Source organism: Sturnus vulgaris, chromosome 6 (assembly GCF_052056855.1).
Source record: "Sturnus vulgaris isolate bStuVul1 chromosome 6, bStuVul1.hap1, whole genome shotgun sequence".
Taxonomy (NCBI): domain Eukaryota; kingdom Metazoa; phylum Chordata; class Aves; order Passeriformes; family Sturnidae; genus Sturnus; species Sturnus vulgaris.
The window spans coordinates 33,429,070-33,453,480 of NC_142248.1; the positions used below are offsets into that span (position 1 = coordinate 33,429,070).

At 43.2% G+C, this 24,411-nt stretch overlaps 1 protein-coding gene across 2 annotated transcripts in view; it reads right to left on the bottom strand.

Moving 5' to 3' along the window:
* Positions 1–24,411, bottom strand: part of PRIMA1 (proline rich membrane anchor 1) — a 49,525-nt gene that overhangs the window by 22,419 nt on the left and 2,695 nt on the right. For both annotated transcript variants that reach the window (XM_014884505.2, XM_014884506.2), the window contains exon 2: positions 20,642–20,792. In XM_014884505.2, the coding sequence (XP_014739991.1) occupies positions 20,642–20,792 (151 nt within the window). The remainder of the gene's footprint in view (positions 1–20,641; positions 20,793–24,411) is intronic.

Consider the following 24,411-nt stretch of genomic DNA (forward strand, 5'->3'; position numbering starts at 1 on the left):
CAGCACCTTAGGAAAATACTAGGTGAAGAACTCTAAGAAGCAATTATAATAATAAATCCAACAGCTTGACAACTAGTGGTTCCCAGCTTCCTCTATGACTATGTTAACTCCTAGACTGCCCCAGCAACTGAATTTCTCTTTATTCCTATGTCAGCTGCAGAAGTCCATTTTCAGTGGGTGATGGAACCATTTATTGTGTTTAGATAAAGCAAAAGATTTTAATATTCTGTGAAAGTTTGCAATATTGTAAGATTCCAGAACAGAATGCATTTCAAAGAAGACAAAATGTTTGCATGAACGTGCAGGAATGTCAGTCAACTCTACCCTCCCGGTGCTGTCCTGAAAAACACAAAAAGGAGCAGTGAAGTAAAAGGAAAAACAAAGGTCAGCAGGTGCTATGTAGAATTTGATGATCACAGAAGATGGGAGAAGTGGGGCTATCCTTCTCTAGCCCTTGTTCCTGCTCAAAGGCAGGATCAACCCACCTAGTCATACAGCAAGACAGTGGCGAGACTGGGCTGCTCCTCAGCACAGTAAATGAGACTGACAAATGGCAGGGACAGGGTATAAAGCCAGGCTTGTCACATGTCTGTACACCATGTGCTCCTTGATGCCTTATCACAGTAGTTTTACATGGAGAATAAACAGATACATGTGGGACTGAATAGTAAATTACTCCTAGATGCAGACATTAATGACAGGAAAATAAGAATTGCTAATGTGGAAGTGACTCGTAATCCACTTGGCTCAGTTTCTTTCCCCATTGGCCCAGACTGGGCACTCAAAAAGAAGCACAAGGAATCACCAAAGCCTGTTTCTTAGTGGCTCGTGGTTTCATAAAGATTTAAAAATTATTTTCTATTTCTACTCCTTATTAATGCCATGCTAATCTTGTTTTCCTTTGAAATGTCCACTCCTATTTTAATAAGCTTGCGGTTACATGTGCTTTTCTGCCTTTCTCAGTATGTGCTTACATAGCCCTCACACCCTGGTATTTCTATATCCTTAATGCATTTCTCCTCACAATTATCCTCTGAGCAAGAGCAGAACTGCATTTAATCCCCTGTTGAGGATGGCAAGGCTGAGCCTGGCCTGAATGGATAACTCCTCTGTGTGCAGCTAGAAATGTCAGCTGAGAGGGGAACTTCCCAAAGAGCCAGCAAGGGGCCTGGAAAGACCCACATCTTCAGAGAGGAGCCTCCTAGAGAGTCCTACACTGAGCTCCTGATGCTAGGGAGGTGTCAATGTCCCAGTTCCCTAAGACAGCCTAGGGCTGGGGAGGCTCTGCATCCTGTGCTTGACTCCAGATCCCAGCTTATCACCCACACCTGGGTCACACCTGAGAAGGGCTGGGCACACAGGTGTCAATGAGCTCTTGGTGATGAGAAATTACCCTGGGTGAGGGCACCTGCAGCACCCTCTGGTAACTGTGCCACTTTGCATGGAACAGCAGTGCATGTCACAGGCACTCCCTGGAAGAGCAAAGATGTGGGTCCCAAACGCCCCTCTAAGGAGACACCGAAATCATTACAAAACACCCTGAGCACAGGATGTCCCACACTACCTGTAACAATGCCAGTGCCCAGTTGTTTCATTGTCTTCACCTTTGATGAAGTGCAGGAAAGCAATTCTCCTTGTTATCACCTCTTTCAAACACATAATAAAACCCCAAAAGCTGTATATTTCAGAATCAAATTGTGCCCTTTCCCTTGAGTAAAGAAACAACAAGCCACATACTGCTGTGTATCTGGGGAGTGGAGGACACCCCTGGTGCCTGAAGTCCCTTTGTCATCCACACTGGGCTACTGAGAGCTGAGGGCTGGCCAGCCTGGCCACAGGGCTGCTACCTCAGCCCCCATCACCTATCATGTGAGCAGCTTCAGCTGCTCAGAGCATCATTGCTTCTTGGTTTGACTCATTCCTGGCTGTTCTTCACTGCTCTCAAAATCAGCTGAATGGAGAAAATTGTTTTCACAGTACTAAACAACTCATGGAAAATTTGCTTTTTTGGCTAAACCTTGGAGTATCGTTCTGCACATTGAACATACTGCTGACTGGAAAGTGGTAGAAAAGTGATGACATTTTAAAGATGATAAGCAAGTTGAGCTAAGTAATCACAGCCTGACATCCTGACAGAAATTCTGAAAAAATAATGAAGATCTCATTCAATTAATAAAATATTAAAATAAATAATTGATGCTAAACAGCATAGATTTATGAAGACATCTTGTCAAACTAGATATTTTCTGAGGAGATTACTAGTTGATACATAGACGTACTAGTGTTAGTGTGATAACTTTGCACAGGGATATGACATCCAGCTTAATTCCACGTGATTCTGGGGTTACGAAACTATAAAGCTACACACAGAGTAAGTGTGGCACACATAAACTGAGTTAAAAGCCAGAGAACCAGTATGCCTCAAAATCTAACTATAAATGGAAAGTCACTGCTGGAAGAATGTGGTTTTAACAGTGACCTCCCTCTTCCCCTCCAAAATAGGGTGATGAGTACTGATACAGCTTATAAATGACTTGGGAATGTACTCAACTACAATTGGAGACAAACATACTTAGATTAGAAATAGGGTAATTATAATCATTAAGGATAATTAGTCATTACCATAGTCTATAATTTCTGGTTGAGTATTTAAACAAAAAACTTAAAGGTAGACTTTTTATTTTTACTTTAAGAGGTCTAAATTCAGCTAAAGAGATTGGACTCAGAGTAAGAATTGAATAAATAAAGAAAATGCTCTGGCTCTGGAAAGTCCACATGAGTACAATGCCTTTTATCTCTTGGCCTTGAAATTTATGAAGCACAAATGTTGGTTAGGTTTACTTTCAGAGGGCCATCACCTTCTCCTATTCCCAACAGGCCTAAATAAATGCAATGAGCAAATAAGCCCATTTCAGGCCTGCAGTGGGTAAAAGGATCCAATCTATTCAAAACAAATTAATGAAAAACTGCTTTCAGAACAAACTGTTCAGCAACACAAAAATCTTACACCTGCTTTTTTTGACTAAGTTTGTTTTGAAGGCTCAGCATAAAGACACAGCTCTGACTCTAATGTTAGAAATTATCTGTACACAGCTGGCTTTAGCCAGAAATGTGCATACCAGAAAAGATTAGCACAGCTATTGAGGGTTTCCCTCAACGTCTTGGCACAAAAATAGCGGTTCTATCACTGGAAAGAATGTTTCCATAAAATTCCCAGGAAGTTCTCTGATTTTTTAAAATCAGATCTCAGTGGTCATTCTTAAGATTGCTCTGAGCTTCCAACAAAAAACTGTGAAAAAGCTGTTTTAATCTTCTGGGTAAGCATTAAATAGTTTTGTGTATGTTGTAAAAGCGATACATGCACTACCTGGGACAGAATCTAGAAACAGGACTTGGAATCCTTGGATACACCATCAGGTTATCTTTAGTAGTCATGGCTATAGTTTAAAAAGTTCATAATTTCAAAATCTTGTGCTCACATAATTTATTTTGATTAGCGTTATTACTTTTCCTCACCATATGGGTTTTAGGCTAATTGCTCTTTGCATGGGGGTGCTGGGACATTAACAAGTACCACAGCCAGGTCTGTCAGGAGACAGAAAGTGCTCTCTGAGGGGGCCATGCCGAGCTGGTGCCCCTGAGCAGCTCTTGGCAGTGATGCTGAGGCAGGGAGCTGCAGCAGGGCATCCCTCCCCACTGCTGATCCCACAGCAGCCAGCCCCGCAAAGAAAAACAAAACAGAATAAAGCAAAACAAAGCAAAAAAAAAACCCGAACAAAACAAAACCAAACACGGGGCTGAGCTGGAAAATAGCTAAGGGAGGCAGTGACCCGTGCTCCCACATGTAATGCCAGGGGAGGTGTCTCCAGTGGGCTCTGTCAATTCGCACACAGACTGAGACCCAAGCAGCTGGTGAGTGTCCACTGATACGATGTGGAAGGGTGACAGCGATCCCCATCACCTCTCTACAACAGCAACTTCATGCCTAAAAAAGGAAGAGCACTTTCAAGATAAATCAAAACTGATTATTGTTTCTCTTTTGCTTTTATTCCTGTTCTTGCAGAAAGGTCAAGAGTGCTGTCGTAATCATCCTTATGAGACATCTGCCTGTTTTTAATATTGTATACTCACAACAGGCTAAACCCTGCCATCTCTATGCCTGCAGCATTTCTCTTGCTATTGTGGGGCTGCCTGAATCAGCCATGCACTTTTAATTAGCATGCTAGGAAGCAGGATAGGATTTTATTTTGAAGGCAGGCTCATATTCCAACGGCCCCAAGTGTTTTATCAGTCTTGGTTGGAAATTAAAAGGAACTGAAGATGCAGGCAGTGTGTTTTCAGCAATCTCTATGTATGTCACATATTCTAGAGACCTGTTAATCTGCTGGCTAAAACAGACTTTGGGTCCTAGTCTCATCTTCACTCTTATTTATTATTTTGATATTCATGATATTCAACATCTCCATTTGCAAGACAGAGAAGACACTAGTTCCTGCAGCCATTATATTACACTGGGATGCAGAGACAAGCCCAGAAAACATAGAGAAGTTTAAATGTGATTTCAAATGTCAAGGTATATGAAAAAACTTCCAAGACACTCCAGTGTCCAATCTGAACTCCAAGTTAAATGTGGAGAAGGATTTTGAATGTATTATAGTTTGGGTCTCTTCACATCAAGGTATCTCCTCCAAGTTCCTGTGGAATAGAGGAGTTCAATGAATCCCCTGATTAATATGAATTTGGGTTCTGTGAGGAAGAACCCTACAGAGGAAGTTGCACAAACACTAAGGCTCAGACATTTACTCTAGGCATTGCAATGTGTAAAACATAAGAAACAAGGAGAGCCTCTATCACATGCTCATATCTTTTTTGAGAAAGCTGATTTCAGTCCTGGGCCTGAGGCCTCTTATCTACTTTTGCATAAGGCCCTTCACTCCCCCCAGCAGTATAGATTCACCCTAAAGTGAGTGCTGATTAATTTCATTGTATGATAGGATGAAGCCTTAGGCAGCTAATAAAAAAGGTCCAAGGTCTAAAGTGATGTAAACTAGCAGAAGTCCACCCAGCTGTGAGGCTGATGCAAGCTTGTCCCAGCATCTGCATGGTGATGCTCAGAAGGGAAATGTAGCTGAAGGTCAGGATCTTGATCTCCAGAGCCCTGGAGGCTGTGGGCTCTCTGGGAACAAGATTGGTTACCTAACCTGGGGCCATAGGGAGAGATCTGTGAGTCAGTGTCAGCTGAAGCATCCCCTCTGTTTGCTGTATTTCATCACGTAGGGACTGCTACAGATGTGTTTGGATAACGCATGTGTTAGGAACGTGCTGCGTGTACCCAGGGCTGCTGACAGTCAGAGGCAGCCAGCATGGGAAAAACAAATCCTGTAAAAGAGCCTGCTAGTGGAGTTTGTGGTGCTGCTAGACTTGATACAAATATAGATCTTCAGCTGTTATTCTAAAAGGCATTTTGAGAACAGGCAAAGCATGTGTCCCCTTCCATACTCTTGGATTTAAGTGGAAAATTTCCTGGGAGGATGGGGGAGAAGAGGCTGCCCAGAAAATGGCTGACCTTGGTGTCTGCTCCTGGGGCAGAAAGCCATGACTACAGACATGACCTGCATCCTCACAGCACCCCAATGCACAGGCACTGGGGCTGGGCTCGGCCAGAGGGAACCCTGAGCTCGCCTTCACGTGGCAGCCACAGCTGCCTGCAGAAAGCAGGCTTGCCAAAGGAAGGATTGGCATTTTCCAGATTGATGGAGAAGTGGCTTGTCTAGCCCTGTCGGGTTTCCTCATGCCATGTTTGTTTTGTTCTTTTTACTCCTGAACAGATTTCTGCCCTTCCTGTTGCCTGTAGGCTTAGGGCCATTTCCAGAGTGCCATGAGCCAGTTGTGTAAACAGCCAGGCAAGAGCAGTGTGCTCGGCAGAAAGCCTGTCCTGATTTATGGCCTCCCTGGAGTAGCTAGGTTAAATAACACTGGTAGCAATCAGCTATTCCTGTAGCAGATGATACTTCTGTTTATCACACTTTGTTGCAGACAAGTTTATATCGTGCAGCTGCTCCATGCATATGTTCCTACTACACTTCTAAGGGGGATACTGCAATCACTACGCAGCGGGAACTTCTGCTATAATAAAAACATGTGTGGGAATGATGCTGGAGAAATTCCCTCCCCTGCAGCTCTTACACTGTAGACACTGTTATGCTACACTCTCAGTTGCCTCATCTTCTTAGTTTTCTCCTCCTTTCTAAAAACACTTCTCTTCTGAAACAAGAAACACACTCAGTTTTGTGCTTAGTTTTGGAGAATGGAGTGTGCAGGAGGTGAAGGAAAGTGGTAGCTCTGTAGGAATTTTCCGAAGGTCACAGGCACTAGAGAAGCGCATGGCTCATTTCAAGAAACAGAACTGGAACTGCAGGTGAAAAAACCTGAGTGTGGATAGTCAGTAAGGAAGAGAGCAGCTGGGTGGAGGAGGTTAAGTGTGATGCTCAAGATCTAAGCTTTAGGAATTACTGAACCTGCACACATTTAGGTTTAGGTTCAGCAGTGGATTTCACTAAAGCTCCATGTTACTGTGCCTTCTTGGTAGGTGTCCTGCAGCTGCTTTTCCTTGGCAGATTTGTGATTCTTATAGAAAATAAACATATTGTTAGGACCAAAATAAAATAATAATAATAGGTATAAATATTGGTCAGCCAGACATAAGTAAAGCACATTGTGGGGAAGCAGCTTGTGCAAAGTCACTGCACCTCAGTGAGAAAGCCAGGAAAACAAAATGTCTTTTGACTCCTGGCCAGTCCTCCCCTCTGGATCATGTTTCCTCTTCTTTGGGAGTAAACACAAACACTGATTTGGCTAAAACTGCATTACAGGGGTGGAAACAGCAAACTCCCTTTTTGACTTCCCAGGCAGGTGCCAGATTTCTGCCCCAGGCCAGCACAGTGACACCATGCCCAGCAGCTCAGTGCAGCCAAGACCTACGGTCAGAAACAAGGTAGGATCCCACAGGATACCTGGAATGGCTGACAATAAGCCTGTGAGATAACCTGTCTTGGTTTTGTGCAATTGCAGAGAGAAACTAGAGAACAGCTGAGAGTTCTACATACATATGGAAATATGCTGATGCATAGAGCAGAGCAGTCAAGGGATTGTCAAACAAAGTAGGAAGGGAAAGTCTGTGCTCCAAGTAATTGACAGGCTGAGGACCAGACCTGCCTGCCTTAATCCTGTCAGGTTGTTGGTGAAGCTGATGGGACCCACCAGAACTGGGGTACCTCTCAAATAGGGGCAAAACATGCTTTCATCTGCTGAGGTCTTTTGGAGGACAGCAGGGTTAGAGAGCACAGAGGGAGAATCTGTTCTTTAAAGCATGATCTGGAGAAGCAGTAGCATTTATAGACCTTGTGGAAAAAAGGCTTTTAAGGAGATTACATCATAGCTAGCTTCTATGTTAATACTAAGCTCTGGCACTTATCTTTACAATGCATGCTCACATCAGCCACTGTCCTCTGATCTGACTTTGTCCCGTGTTTTTCTAACCAGCAGTCTCCCCATGAGACACTGCTTTTCACTCACCATCTGATTCTCTCTCAACATAAAGGACTCAATTGTTTTAACCCCGATTAAATCACACCCTGTCGCTCTCTGTCCCGAGCAGATGAGAACTGAAGCCTGAGCCTTGCAAGGCAACCTCCTCCTTGCAGCAACACAAGCGTTTGGGAGAGCCTCATGGGCGTCACCCCATTGTCTGCTCTCCTCAGCCTGGGTCACTGCCAAGCACCAAGACAGTGCTAGGGACATCCCCAGGTAGTCCTGAGTGCTGCCTCTCCATGGGAGCCATCGCTCAGGGGAGCCCTGCCAGGCTTGGTGTCCTGTTTTCTGAAATGCAAGAGATGTCCATTGGATTAGTGGGTATCTGGTGCCTCTAAGAAACGGGTTACAAGTGCCAAAGCATTTGGTGTTAAATTAGTACCATGGCATTTATTTTAGAAGTTAATCTGGTTTCCAGAGGTTCTTAGCAGTCTGAGAACCAGGATGCTTTAAGTTGGGTATGAAGATATACAACCTTAAGTTCAGTCTTCTGAGTTTCATGATAAAGGCTTTAACCTCTCTGTGCTTAGGCAGCATGTCACTGCAGAAGACAAATTCCCCTCAGCATGTGGGTTCCAGGCTCAGTTCTTCTCCTTGCTTGCTGGGTGATTTTGGGACAATTTCCACTCCAGCCTTGTTTCTCCTTCTCTGGGATGGGAAGAGTGGTTCCATCTTTCTAAATGGTTGCAAGGTGTAGGGATAACACGTGCAACATATAGCTGCATGTCAGCACTGCTGCTATTTCTTCTCCAATTCTTTCATAGAATAGACACGCCCATTTGTAAGTACTTCATCTATACTTCTACAAAAACTAGCTGTAATTACCTGACCTTTCTGTCAACCAATTCAAGGAAACACAGCAGTAAGGCCACAGTCTGTGACAGAACAGCAGAGCACAGCTCTGACCTGGACACAGTAATTCTCAGTTCTTTTGAACAGAGGCATCACTGAGAGACACAGAGATGTGCCAGCACAGTACCATCCACTTCATTGCACAAACACACAGTCTAACTCTTCAGTGGCAAGTGATGTGCACAGCCATGTTATGAGCACTTGCAATTCTTCAGTGGGGAAACATCAGTGCTGAACATAATCTGCTTGTCCTACCAAACTGTGTGACCTCATCATATTACAGTGATGAAAGTGAAAAAACATCCAGAAAAAAGGAGGCCTGAAAACACTGGACCTTCATGCTAAGTCTGCCATTTCAGCACACTTGGGCTTATTTCTGTTTACAAGCACACACATGCACACAGACATGCATACAGATATCTGGGGTTGTTTAGCCTGGAGAAAAGGAAGCTCAGGGGAGACCTGACTACTCTCTACAACTGCCTGAGAGGAGTTGTTGCCAGCTGAGGGTCACTATCTTCTCTCAGGAAACCAGCAATAGGACAAGAGGACAGTCTTAAGCTGAACCAGGGGAGGTTTAGGTTGGACATCAGGAAGAAGCTCTTCACAAAAAGTGTGATTGGGCATTGGAATGGGCTGCCCAGGGAGGTGGTGGAGTCACCATCCCTGGAGGTGTTTGAGGAAAGACTGGATGTGGCTCTTAGTGCCATGGTCTGGTTGACAAGGTGGTGTTTGGTCATAGGTTGGACTTGATCTCAAAGGTCTTTTCCAATCTGAATATTCTGTGACTCTGTGAATAACTTCAATACTGGCAGGAAGAAGTTTGCTTCTGGGAATCAAATATATGGAAACTTCTTCAAGCTGCCAGGGAAAAGGACTATCTTTGCTGCCTGCAGGCTTATGGCACTGTGCCCTGAGCCATCTGACATCAAACAAAAGTAGGAACTAGTGAAAGAAATAAATGATTGCTTCCAAACTGGAACTCAGTAGGTATAGGATATGGATTTTCCCACCTCAGTCCCATAGCCAATATCACCTCCCAGGTCCACTGCAGTAAAATAGGCGTAAAAAGAAATGAATCTTCTGGACAGTTTCTCCCCCAGTCAACCTGTCTTGCTTTCAGGCTGCTTCAGAGCTGTTTTGGGGCAGAAGATGGGCTCATCACCAGTACCAGGAATTTCAGGGAGAGATAGGCTCCTTTGTGGGGCAGTACAGCTGCAGAGGGCAATTCATGGGCAGGCAACTGCCAAAGAGCAAAGACATTAAGTAGGAAACTTGCCTCATCCACCCCTGTGACCTGCTGGCCACCACTCACCTCAGATCAACAGTGAGGAAGTGATTAGTAAACAGCACATAAAAAACATCTATCCACTCCAAAATTAGGTGGAGTAGGCCATGGCTTGGGACACTTACTGAGACCCATAAATGGTTTGGAGAGCTCATTCAGCATTTATCTGCATTTTTAGGAGATAAAAACCCTTAAAAAGTAGCCCTTGCTTCCACTGTGCCTCAGGTACCCTTGGATGAAATCCATGCCCCAAAAAGTGCCATGAAGGCAGGTTCTGGTGAGCCTGTTAAGGTCCTGTGGTAGTGGCAGTTGTATGGACACTGTAAGCACAGATAGTGATAGCCTTTCCAGGGTGTTAATTCCCTTACCTGCTGATATACTCTCCTTTACCAGGGTTTTGCTGAAGCTGTATCATCATTGGCAAAAGACTAATAAGACAAGCCACAGTGCTGTTTATTTAGTGTGCGTTCATGTGCAGCCCCTCAGGCTGCCTCCTTTCATTAATTGCTGCATGGTGATGGTGTGCTGCATCTCACTCCTGTCACAGTCCTCTCTGTGTGATGGTACAGCCTCCTCTTCCCTGGGACCAGACAGAGCTGATCAATTCTACAGCAATCACCGTTACGTTTGAGCCTAGTAATAATAATAATCAATCATCATCTTCAGTGCTTGACATCCACTGGTCTCAAATACAAAGTTTACAGAGATGAAGATATATCTCTATTTCAGATACAACTCTGGGTGTCTGATATTGTAGTTGACTCTGTTGAGATCTCCCAGCACGTTGGTGGCAGAGGGGGGAGCAACACCCAGGATGCTTTTCCCACCATTCCCTGGAGGGTGGACATGTCACACTCAAGCCTTCTGAAAGCTTATCAGTCTTTCAGCTCTTACAGTGAACAAACCTTCCAAAGAGGGATGACACAGTCTGAAATTCAAACAGCTGAAACATGATTTCAGGAGTCTACACTCTTACAATGATGACCAGTCTTTCACCAGGAAATGATTAATGAGATACCTCAGGCTGGCAGATTCAATCCCACGGAAAGATGACAGATTTCCTAGGAATAATGTTTTATATACAGATTGAATTAAAGTCCAGATTTGCACAACTTCTTAGACTTCCGTAGTATTCACATGAGTGGTGTGATCAGTCACAACCTATGCAAAGTGAATAAAATTCTGTGCTACTGGTATTAAGACATTATCTTGTAGATCCTTAACAGCTTTTTTAAGAGCTTAAGAGCCTCTAGGTAATAGCAAAGATTAGACAAACCTCATGTCTTAGTGCTGACGCTTTCTCAAATTAGTGCCTTCAGGAAAGTCTAAGACAAAACCAACTGCAGACTGAATTTCCTAAAACAGATTGTGGAAGACTTGGAAATACTCTGCATATTTTCCTAATGTGTTGATAGGACAGTTTCTGAGGTACTGGTTTGTGTCCATCTCTGAAAAGAAATGGTTTGCCTATTGGGCACCCCATTATATGAAGAGAGTGACTATAACAGACATATACTTTAGATTTGTAAGTGAAGATGGCTCTAAAGTGTTCACTTTACAAAGAAAGCCATATTGCAAGTCATATGTGTAAGTTTTAGGGAACAGCCACCTGACTGTGTAGCTGATACTTCTCTTGATGTATGGCATCTATATAAACATAATCCTCTTGTTTGATATTATATGGTTAATTCCTTGTATCACTTCAACAACTCAGTTATTGCTGGAATTGAGGGCTACAGTCATCACTTAAAGACATCCCTGAACGGATTAATTAATAATTCCCATACTTACTGCTCTTAAGTTCCTTTTCCAAATTGTATTCAGATTAAACTTAAGGGAAATTAAATTGATGACCCACCCAGAGTAAATTGGAACTGAAATGTGAAAGGCCTTCCAAACCAGGTGTAAATTTAATTCTAATATAAGTAAAATTAAATTTATCGACTAATAATTTTTCATGTAGTTTCCATAAAATACAGACCACTTAAAAAGGCAATTACATCACATTAACAGATCGAGGCATTTCACCATGAAGTCCTCAAGATGAAGTCCTCAATCACCACTCAGTATATTTGGAACTCCCTGAGAGCTAAAAGACAAGGCACAGGTTTCTTTACAGTCACAAATGCAAGCAAATTGGTTACAGGTTGCTATCTGCACTGCCTCCAGGCTTTACACAGACCATGACTCCCTACTGAAACTATGGCAGTGGTCAGCCCCCATGCACACTGATACCCTGAAAAGCTGAGGCAGAACACCTGCACCTTGCCAAATTGAAACAAGAGTTAAACCAAACCCTCCCTGTGCTCCACTGATAGTCATTTCCTTTGATAATGGCTATGAAATAAAAATATGCATTGCTTCCAGAAGGAAAGGAAAATGTCCAGGGATGATTCAAGAGAATCTGCTCCATTGGTAAAAGTCCAGTTTAATAGCAGCGTTTGTCAAGGAACAGATCTTTGTCTAAAATTATTTCTAACTAATGAATTGGTTAAATAACAGCTCAATTTAAAAGACACTTCAAAAAAATAAAATAATTCATTTAAACAGCCATCCACAATTTGCTGCTATATTTATGTAGTTATAATGCAATATGATTTACTAGTGGAAGGGTTAAATTAACTTGCATAATTATTAATGACAGATTTTGGAAGCAGCAGCATCAGTTATTAGCCAATATTCATAGTATATTAATGGACACTGTGTCCTCACTTTGGGATAACATCCTAAATTTCCAGACTACTGCTTCCTTGACCTGCTACATTGACTTAAATATTACCCTTAAGTTGCAATTACACAAGCAGAGCAACACCTTTATATCATGTTCATAACTATACAATGCACAAAACCCTTACAAGAACATATTTCTGTAGGTCTGCTTTACAGAGGTCAGCTGCTTAGCCCTTCCTGCTGGAACAGCTTGTGCCAATTAAGCATTTACTTGTCAAGATGAGGCACAACTCCTTCTGCCAGGGGCAGGTGAACCTACAATTACTTGTAAATCAGCAGCCTCTGACTCATCAGTAGCTCCACTGAAGATTTGTTATCTTCTTAATCAGTGAAATGGTAGGCATGTACAAATGGACTGCCATCCACAGAAGGAATTAATGTCTTTAGGTTAGCCAACTTCTATTTAAAAAAAAAATAAAGATGTTGGAGTATGCATCTCAGAGTAGGCATGACTGTTCTATTGCAGAACCAGTCTAATATGTGATGGTTCTTTTTAAAATTAGACAATGCTTTTAATCTATAGACAACAGAACTCCCACTGATTCCTGCACTGCAAAATATGGCCTGAGGCTCTTACTTTTAAATACTTCAAAATGCATTTTCAAGAGAGAGGATTTTTCCATTGTATCAATTTATTACTGTATGAAAAATTCAAAACAAATATGCTCCCCTCCAAGAACAGGGGAGATATCCCTCACTTGCCTAAATAGCAATCAGACTTTACAAAACATTTCAGAATTTATTGTGATGCAAAACTCTAAAATGGGAAAGCACTGAAAGCTGTGATTGACCATCTGGTCTTACCAGTGTTTCAAACAGAAAGACAGAGATTTTACAACAACTCAATATAAGGAGATGTTAGGTGAAAGAGTGACAGCAGAATCTTATCATCAAAGTATTAGTATGAACCTTTCCAGTCTTACCTGCTTTCTAGTCACTAATCCTGCTCTTCAGACTTAATATAACATCTCAGATGCTCAAACGATTTCAAATTTTGTATTTGATTACTGCTTAAGAAATCTCCTCACCATAAATGATTTTCTCATTTTGACTGAGAGGTGAGGACTTGTAACTTTTATTCCTACACCAGAAATAACTGCTAAATGGAAAAAAATAGCAAGATTTGGAAGTCTTTAAGTCTTTGGTGACAAAATCAGAGTGTCTGCATTTTGAGGCAGAAAATCCAATCACTGCATTTCTGATTTAGATGGGTGAATTCTGCTTAATTCAGTCTTGGATGTTTAATGATTTGGTTCACTGTGCTAAGAGTGAAGGTAGTGTCTGTGATGTGAAAACAGTATGATGGGCACCTGGACTAGGCTCTACTTCTGCCATCATCCATGGCTCCAGGCTGCAGAGTTGGAGTTCAATTTAGATGTGAAAGCCTCAGAATCCTACAGCCAGTTCTGACAGTCACATTCTTCCAGTACACTAAAGCACACGCAGGAGATGACAAGAATTGAATTTTGGTTTTGCTTTGTAAGTTATGAACAATGCTCTCACACAAGGCTGCAATTCACAGTATGACAGCTGTGTTACCAAAACTGGAAGGGCTTCCCTGTTTCAGCATTCTGTTTGCATTTAAAAAAAGTCACTGTCTAGACCAGACTTGCTCTCGCAGTAGCAGTCACTACTGTAAATGTCTCCATGCAGGAGACAATGTGTCCCCTGCCATTTTGGGGCTACTGTAGTTCTCTGCTGGTCAGTGTTTGTAGTCACTATGTTGTATGCAGGATGGAGGGAGATGTCTTCCCCATATTATAAAACAAACTCAGCCCTGCCTGTTTGCTAACAATCCCATTGGGCATTACTTGGGAGAAATCCACCCAAGATTGGTCAAATATGTCCAAATATCTCAAAACTACTCTGAACAAGTGTTTCAGGCAGAAGGGCAGTAGGTGAAGCCTGGTCCTGCCAGCTGAGCCCTTAAGGCCAGCAGCTTTGCAGTAGGTGCTTGTAAAGATAGGAAGTCCTCATAAGATAAAATGCAAACCAAAGGGGAACTTAAACTCAGAACTCTCTGTGATGCTCAGCTCCTGTTGCAGCAGCCTTCATCAGACTGACCCAAGCTGATTACTGGGCATTTCTTATTTGAAGACACATTGGGGCCTCCAGGAAGACTTCAACTCATTTTGCAGTCACAGCTTCCCCTCAACTCCTGGGGGATAATCGACCTCTGACAAGGACAAAAGTTCTTCAGGCATCAAGTAGGCAAATGCATCAGCATCCAAGTAGGAGAAATGTAGTGGTGAGCATCAGGACCATGCTCAGCTTTTCTGCTGGAATAGCGATGTGGAGACAGCATTCAGCATAAGGTTCAAACTCATTCTTTGAATCCACACTGAATGACTTGTGCATTCTACAATCATGATTTGGGACCTAGAAAATCCTAAAGAAAACCCATTTCTTAATCTTTTATGTCCTAGAGCCATACGATGTTTATTTCTATAACAAGTTCTTGCTGTGTAAGGCCATTTTAACAATTAGCAAGACAAATCTGAAAACTTCGGTTACTTGGAAACCTACACTAAGTTTAAGAAGTTCCAGACTATTCCTGTTCTTCAGATTCCTGCCTAATATACACACATTGTGACAGTCCAGAGATGAGTGGCATTCCTCAGGGGATGGTATTAGGACTGGTGCTGTTTAACATCTGTGTCAGCAACACGGACAGTTGCTGATGGCACCAAGATGTGTCATGCAGTCAACATGCTGGAGGGAATGGATGCCACCCAGAGGGAGCAGATGCCATTCAGAGGGAAGAGGTGCCATCCAGAGGGACCCTGGCAGGCTTGAGCAGTGGGTCTGTGCAAACCTTGTGAACAACAAGGTCCTGCACCCATGTCAGGGCCATCCTGAGTACAAACAGAGAAGAGAACAGACTAAGAGCAGCCCTGATGTGAAAGACTTAGGGGTGCTGGTGGACAAGAAGTTTGACACGACCTGGCAATGTGTGCTCACAGCCCAGAAAGCTGAGTGTGTCCTGAGTGCACCAACACAAATGTGACCAGCAGGTCGAAGGAGGGATTCTCCCCTCTAGCCCACTCCCATGAGACCCCATCTGCAGTGCCATCAACTCTGGGGCCAGTATAAGGGGGACATGGAGGGGGCACGAAGATGGTTGGAGGGCTGGAGCATCTCTTCTGTGAGACAGGCTGAGAGACTTTATAGCATCATGCAGTACTTGAAGGGAGCCTACAAGAAAGCTGGAGAGGGACATTTTACAAGGGCTAAGGACTAGGGGTAATTGATTTAAACTGGAAGAGCATAAATTTAGATTAGATGTTAGGAAGAATTTTTTACTAAGGCACTGGAACAGGCTGTCCAGAGAAACTATGGATTTTCCATCCCTGGAAATGTTCAAGGCCAGTTTGGATGGGGCTTTTAAGAACCTGGTCTAGGGGAAGCTATCACTGCCCATTGCAGGGGGGTAAAACTAGATGATCTTTACAGTCCTGTTTAACCTGAACCATTCCATGAATCTATGATCTGTCCCAAAAGATCTGAATGTCCTTAGCTTTCCTACTTGCACTGAAGGGACCCTGCATGCTTTCTGAAATTAAGCTGTACATCTGAGCTTATTTAGCTGCCAAAAGGTTTCACCCTTCTTGTAGTTGGTCGTTTTTATTTTGGCATTTCCACTAGCCCAAATAATTAGTAAATTAGATGCTCTGTCTCCAGAGATAAAGATTTCACTCTGAAAAACAAAATGATACAATTACTGCATGGAGATTAGAGTCCTCTGCAGTGATGTCATTCACTTTGGCTTTGCACTGACATGATTGTGCTTGATCTCAGCTGACAGCTCAGGGCAAACTTCCACTAAGGTCAGGAGCTGTAAAGACTTCACTGTGTACCTATGTGGGAGCATCCAAACGTCAGAGACTCGTTCCTGTATCCTGACTCAGCTTCAGTTTCCTCCTCTAAATTTTGACTGAAGCAATGTTTGACTCCTTCACCCAGAGAGCAGGTACCATGGACTTCTCACCCAATATGGGAGAAGGGTAGAGCAGAGACAGCAAATGTTGCTCACCAACAAGTGAGGAGAACATGCAAGAAAATTCTTTCTGTTCCTTGTACCATTTTAAAGAAGTCACTTCTGAATTTTTTTTCATAAGACCTTACACAGGTTAAAACTAATACTGACTACAGTGTATATCTAGTTCTAACCCCTTCCCCTTTCCTGTTTTGAAAGCCTAGCTTTTACTTCCAGACAAAGTCCTTTCTTCTTGGCAAGGCCTCTGGAGAAACCTGCCTGCTCACAGAGTATTTAGGGGTTGACAACAGCAGTTTTTCAGATTTTTAAGGGTCAACATCATTTGAACTAGCTTAATCTCACGGGTCCATGAAGCCGGGTTAGAAATGCTGTCTAAACAAGTATTCCATCCACCTTGTCTTAGTCTTGGCTGAAATCCAGAGACAAGGAGAAAAGCAGATGGAGAGAAAAAGACACAGTTAATTAAAGGCCAGGTTCTGAGCATCTCTATGGCCTTCAGGTCATTACAGACATATCTAGGGAGTACACTCAATTTCATTGAAAGTTCCTTCTTCCTTTGCTGTCAGCATCTAAGTTTAGTTGGCCTTAGGCCCCTTAGAGCCTCATGAGCTTTCCCTTCACTTCATCAATGAGTGGTTTTCTAGGCATGGGTTAAAGAGCAGGCTGCTGCTTGCATTAGGAGAGTTACTCCGGAAACATCAATGTGCCAAACAGTCTGGAGGAACTGCCATGGTCTCAGGGACCATGTCTCCTGACAGTCCTCACCATCACACAGTCCCCACCATCCTAGTTCCTTCTAACATGGGCTGGAGTCTCTCTCCTCAGAGCCCCTTGGTAAGGTACACATCTATATCCAATCAGACAGCAGTATCTCAATGGGATGACAAAAAACTGCATCTGAAATGAAGCTCAGGAAACTCAAAACTCAGATAGTCCATGTGTCCCACTTTGCAGAAAAAGGTAAGGGTGAATGAGCAATAGTGAGAGACCCAGCATGCACAGGGAGCAGCATGGCTGATGGTAGCTTTCAATCAGACACTGTAAGGCAGATGGATTCCCTGGAGGAGAACAGGTTATGCCATGGTGGAATTGGCTGCAGAGCAGAGGCAGTGGAGGCAGGAGCAGGGGTTGAATGCATGTGGCACCATAAATGCAAGTGGTCCATGTGAAGGAGTTAGAAATGTGGGGAAAGGAGACCTGGGGTCATCCCTGAAGGAGGACAAAAGCAGTCTATTTAATTTCCCATATTCATACAGTTTCATTCATTTATTCAGTGCCTCCTCAGATGTGCTGAAACACTCCCCACACATTCTTGATGTAAATACACAACTGCAACAGGGAGGTGTCTCCTAAACCAGGGAAAGCTGGTGCTCCTAACACTACTTGTGATTTTAGACTGCCACTAAGCTGTGCGATTCTACTCATTTTCTGCAGAGGGAATTTGGTTATTTCCCTTCAGAGTAAACACAGCATTTGCCAGTTATTATAATACGTGAATTCCAGGATTCTCTGCATTTAATAGATTTTGTATAAATCTATCTGCAGGAAGCCAGGCTAAAGATTTGTTGCTGGATCAACCTGTCAATACTGAAGTGTCTAAAGAGACATTGTTCCTAAAAGTCCCCAAGCACAATAAAAGCCTTCCAGGGAGTGATTCAGCTGCTCACAAACAGTTATGTGGTGCCATCCCATACAACCAAGTAGGATTTGTAAAACAATCAGGTAAGACTAATAGAGAGGACACATCAGAGGGTTCTTTGATTTTCCACAACAGCAGCTGGAGGCCATGTCAAAGAGCACTAGATGCTTCATATAGCAGATAACTGAACTGTCAGTGTCTGTAGTGACTGGAGTGACAGGATTTTTGCATCTATAGGCTTTAATCTTCCAGCCCAAACCATGGTAGCTGCTTTAGAGTTGATCTAAGTCTCCAGCAACATTCAACTTGATTTCAGAGAGAGCTCTTAAGGACAGTGCCTAGCAGACTGCAGCCTTTTGTGGATCACAAAACTCTGAGAGCACTTTCAACATCTTTACATGGTATCTCATGACACAGACACTGCACCTTGTAAAGATAAAAATCTTGCAGCTCCTGGACTGATTTTTTTTGCAGATGTCTTTCCAGTACTAAACTTTATTCACTTAGAAAGTGCAAAGTGCAAGTCTAGCATCAACCACTTCACAATAGCTTTTGGCTCTTTACTTCCCTCTCCTCTGAATACCACTTAAAAGCAGTGTCTATAACATCAATATTTAACCACGAGGCTTATTCTTTCTCCCAAGGAAGGGGATTGCTGTACACATGGACTAAATCACAGTGCCCAGACAGCTGATGATAATGAAAGCATCATTCAAGATGAGACACTTGATTGCTACTCTAAAGTTTACCAGTAAAAGAAATGTGCAATCTCTTTTTTTTCATTGTATTTGAAATGAGGCCACTTGCTAAAATATTAGTCATCTGGATTTATATAGCCCATTTTTAGAGCTGTGTTAGCACCTGGCAATCCAGCCTGAGAAAGCATCAGGCTACCCCAGTCACAGACCCATTTGATTTCTTGTTCTTCTTTCTGCAATGTGTGACAGCCTTCTTTATTTCTGACATGATTTACTTCCCACTTGACAGGGGACAAACCCATGCACTCAGAGCAGCTGCCTGATGGAGAGGAAGCAGCCTGGCAGTGGTGCTCCCTTCCCAGTGCAGCTGGTCAGCAGGGCTGGTCCCTGTGCCAACACTCTGCCACACTGCATCCCCCTCAGGGCAACAGGGTACCCCAGGCACAAGAAAAAAGAGTGACAAAGTACTTTATTTTCTGGCTGTGACACAAAGACCAAGGTATTTTTCCATATTACTGACCATGACGTTTTCCTGAACATTGGAAGAGATTTTTCCTGCTCTAAAAACTATCCCTCTGCTTTCCCAGCTGTCTTTGTACTTCCTTTCCCAAGTGTTTCACTGTTGGTTTTTCTCTTCCTTTGCCTTAATTTTCTGCAGTGTAGCACAAGTACAAAGCATGCTCCTGGCAGAAAAGACACTGAAGAATCCTGCCTGTCCTCTGCCTGACTAAAAGCTATACAGAAGCTTTCTTCTGTGTCTTCTGCACATCTGGAGATGGTGCTGATAAAGACAAAGAGCCAGATGATGATACCTAATGATTTATTTTTCCTTGGGGGAAATGCTGAGGATACTGGATACACTTTGCAACACTGCTCCCAGGAGAGTTTATATAAGCAGGGAGAAGAATTAACAGGCAGCCTTATAGGGAGAGAGGAATTTATGAAAATGCATAAGCGTTAAGGAGATTTACTGGAATACCAAACACCCAGGACCCAGTCTGTGTCCCTGAACCCAGTGGAAGCATATAGAACTGGGAAGACACCATGGGGACAGATATCACTCTCCAGAAATTATCTGTATGTCAGAGATCACAGGAATACTGGTGTGGAAAGCAGCTGCAGAGCTAGCCAGCAGGAACTGAAGGCACCAAGTGTGCTGGGCATGGGGATGTATGGCTGGAAATAAGGAGGAGCTCAGATGCACTGGGTAAGGCTTGGAAGCACTGATTTGTATGAAGAGAAAGAGATGAGTCTTATCCTGTATGTGCATTAGTGGGAAAACTGCTCACTTGCCATTGACTCCTGACATGCCTCCTATTTTTGTAACAGTTGTAAGCAATTTAAAGCCAGTGAGCCTGACTCACTACTATGGTAAACTGTAGTGCTCCAGTGTCTTGACAACAGTCAAACATACTGAATGGTCTAGACAGAGTGTTTGGATTTTTGTCTGCTTATAAATTAATTTGCCTTGGAGCACTCAGACCTTTAAGCTGCACACCTGGCAAAAAGTGGGGTCATGCAACTCGAGGGGCAGCACAGCACTATGTCTCTGTAGGAAAGCATTTCCCAGGGCTAGGGGATTAGGGAACCATTTAAATCCAGAGAATCATATGTAACACAATGAAAGGAGGGAATTTCTCTGGCTTTCCTCCAAAAGCCAAGCATTATTCATTGATCAGAAAACAGATCTCCATCTCTATTGAGAGCATTTCTTCTTCCATTTGCTAAGTGGAAAATGACAAATGAGCTTGCTGTGCCCTTTCCCACATCCTTTCTCCTGTCTGTCCAGGTGTCCCCATGGCTTTGCCCTCCTTCAGCACACCACAAGTGTACCAGTGGCTACTTACTTGGCACCGCTAGCAACCTCGGGGGCGGTGGAGGTGGAGGAGGTGGTGGTAACAGTGGAGGTGGCCTGCACTGGCAAATTTCCTGGCAGCTCTCTGTAAATTTCTCTGCTACAGGCTTGGAGCATGACTTCTGGGGCTCACCCTGAGTGATCTGTGAAGAAACAAGTCATTGCATGAGCAGCAGAACAGTGAAAACTGACGAATGTGTTTTTTAGACTTGAGTACCTGAGTGGCACCTCAGATCTGCAGTGAGAACTGAGCTAAAGCTCCTAAGATGTACCTTCCCTACATGGTCCCCATTTTTAATATTTTTTCTTATTTAACACAATATCTTCAAGACCTCTTTTCCTCTGCCAAATTTGGTAGAGATTGGCCAGCTGGTTTCTGAGCTATTACGGGGTAAGGAGAAGGCAGGCAGTGGCAGACAATACGATTGCATAAGCCTTTTTTCCTTAGGAAAGCCATCTAGCAGCATGCATTATTCACAGGGTCATTGCTGCAAGCCAAAGAGAGCTAATAAAAATTACAAGACAGTTAGGGTCAGGATTATGTTCATTTTCCTTATGGCAGAACTGAAAGCCAGAGGACATCCCTCCTCTGCTTTGCCAGCCTCACTTGAAGTTCAGAGAGCATTTCACAGGGTGTTTCACTTCCTGCCAAGAGGAGAGGCTACCGCATTTTAACCATCTGTGGACCACAGCAATAACGTGGTTTAAATGGAAATGCCTCATTGTAGCCTCCTGTGAGATGCAGTGTTGGCTGATAATAAAAGTGAAGATGAGGCATTGCAGAACCCAAGCATAAGCATCACTTGGCCATAGGCAATGATTTAGCCAGTACTGGTATACAATATATTCAGTAGCTTGATCTAGTCACAACAAGGACTACTTATTAGCAGCATATTTTTCTTATCATAGTAGTAATTACATAACTAGGGATTCAAGGAATATTCAGTAAAATTCGGTAAAATATAATGATACAAAATGGAGTCAGTCCCCAGTGAAAAGGAAATTTGCTGAGCATCACAGAAGCTTCTGAGAGGTGTTAACTTCAGAGGTCTCTAAGCCAGCTCTTTTTGAATGACTTATACAGGATACAATTTCAAAGAGACAAAACAAAGTCTAAAAGTTTAATAAGCATGTTATCTAACAAGCACTTTGAATGTAAGTATTAGGAGACCACCTGGGACACGCTTGTGTCCTGCTGAAGCTAAGGACAGTTATGCTAGTATACTGTCTTGTACAGTTTGGTCTCAGGTGGGTTATTGTGCTAATAGTTTTGGCCTAAATCATCTTCTTTAATTAGCTTTTTTCCACAACATGCTGGTCATTACAAAGAAGATGTCTCATGCCATGCTTTCTGATCCGTTTTAGGCAGCTTCTTCTGCCTCTCTGGTGGGGTCACCCAGGGTTGCCTTCTCCCACTTTTCTCTCCTGCCCAAGTTTTTCTTCCTTCCCCTGCCATCTCTGGGCACACAGCCTGTCTCCTCTCCCCTTTCAACCCTGGCCCCAGCACAGCCAGCATGTCTCTTCCACTGCCCACAGCTGGGCACCAAGGGGGCTGCACTGCCCTGCAGGAAAGCTGTACACAGTCCTTTTATATATTTCTGGCCAAAAAGAGAGACGTGGCTAATTAAAACAACATCACTGCACAAAGGACGTGTTCACATGCGTAGGAGGTTTCTAAATGCAGAAAGACGCATTACTCTGGCCTCGGGGAAATGGAGGTAGGGCTTTGTTGATTAAATATTATAGGGAGAGAGGAAAGAATAGAAAAGGCTACGTGTAGCTAAGTTGGAAGGACGGCTCAGCACAGCATAAGGCAGAAGGCTCAGTTCTTTAAACAGCTTGTCTAAATCTATTACCAAACATAGGGAAAAACAAATTCAGCACAAGTGCTTTCCAACTTTCCCCTTCACCATCAGGTAACAGTAAGAGGATGGTTAAAGACCATCCCAGACAGCTTCCAGGAACTTACACAAACTCTCTGAACACTCTAATGACTCAAAGCGACTTGGCTGCATAATCCCTCATGACTAGTAATAAATCTGTCTGCTAAGAAGGTTTATTTGTTTTTAAAGTAAGTGATCCCAGGCAGCAGAATATCCTCCATGCTGCTTCAGCTCTTCCAACACTGCTCACATGAGGGGTTGGGGTTCCTGGCATGCTCCCAAGAAGAGCCCTGTGAGAGAAGCATCCTTCCCGTGCAGTGTGGGGCAGACCTGGGGAACCTCCTTGTTAACAGGAGTGACAAGATTCACTGTGCTGGCACAAGGAGGTAGGGCAACACCTCTCCACTGGTGTCAGCAGCTGGTTAGGAAGCTGCTATTAACTCCTAGCTACAGCTACTGTCCCCTGCCCAGGCCCGTGGTTCTGGGAGCTCACTGCAGTCTTGTAGGAGGCAGTGTGATGGGAGAGGATGGGCACAGGGAAGAGTAACATTGAGCAGACTTGGAGCCAGCTTCGTTTGCAGATCAGAAGCAGCTTTGCATGTGTAAGTCTGAAGACAGTGCTAGTATGGCAAAGCTACATTGACTTATTGTTCTAACGTAATATCAACCAGAACCAAAGGCTTTCTCAGTCTTTTTTTAGAGCTATTGACTGCTTTTAAATCCCTGGAGGCTCTCCTACCTTAGGCTGGTAATAGAGTGTCTTTAGAAAATAGTGGATAATTTTGTCAATTACTTTGCAGACAAGATTAACCCTGTCATGGCCAGCCACCTGCTGCTTCTGCTCCTCTCTACTTTAAAAATATTATTTTAGGGAAAAAAAAAAGGAAAAAAAGGAAAAGAAGGAAAATTTGTTTAGTTTCTCAATACTTTAGCCTGAACCTCTATAAAAATTTCCTATGATCATTTTTAAATAGTTGGGAAAGAACTGACATTTAAAAGCATGAGCTTTATCACCTATTTGTTTCTCTTCTCCTGTCACTGGGTGAAATGTGTGGTTGTTAGAAGATAGAAGTAGGAACATAAATATTACCTTGACGTGTTTGTCTTAAAGGCTTAGTTTTAAAAACAAAGATATTTTAAGTTGGTTGAAATCTGCCAGGAAAAGGAAAGACCCAAATCGAGGTTGAGGGCCTCGGGGAGGAAAGAAATAGTCAAGGACTGCAGCAAGAGGACAGAACAGTAACAGTAATATAAAACAGCAGATAACAGTAGCAAGATAGAATCAGGGAAAAAAAGGAAGGCATTTGGCTCCTTTTCAAGGAAAAAAAATCCCGCTGTTTATTAGTCTTCTTATGGCAGAAATGAAGGCTACTACTTGTGACTTCTAAAGGTAAGCAGAAAAAAACACAAGAAAATATGTTTTCGGGAACAACCATGCTCTGGCAGGAGATCATGAAATAATACTCCATTGTTTCTTTCTTACTGTCTGCAATCCAAGGTAAGCTGCCTTTACAGCGTGTGGCAGGAAAAGAAAAGGATTTTGAAAGAGCCACACCTTTCTATGGCCAGGTCACCTAAATGAATCTGGCCTCAAACTTTACTGCTTATTTGTTCTGGCAGACTCTTCCATGGCCCCAGAAAGGCTTTGGAAGACCTTTGCAGGTAAGGTGTAACTGGAAACCCACCAGGCTGCCAGCCAGTTTGTGGCACAGAAGTTGCCTTGGCAAGGGATCACCTTTGGAGATGGATGCAAAGGCTTGCTCCCTAGCTCTTCCAGCCATTCCTCCAGGTGCTGGACATGCCATGAACACGTTTTCTTGCCTATCTGAAACTTGGTTGCTTGTTTGACATGAGGCTTTCTTAACACACTGAGCCGTTG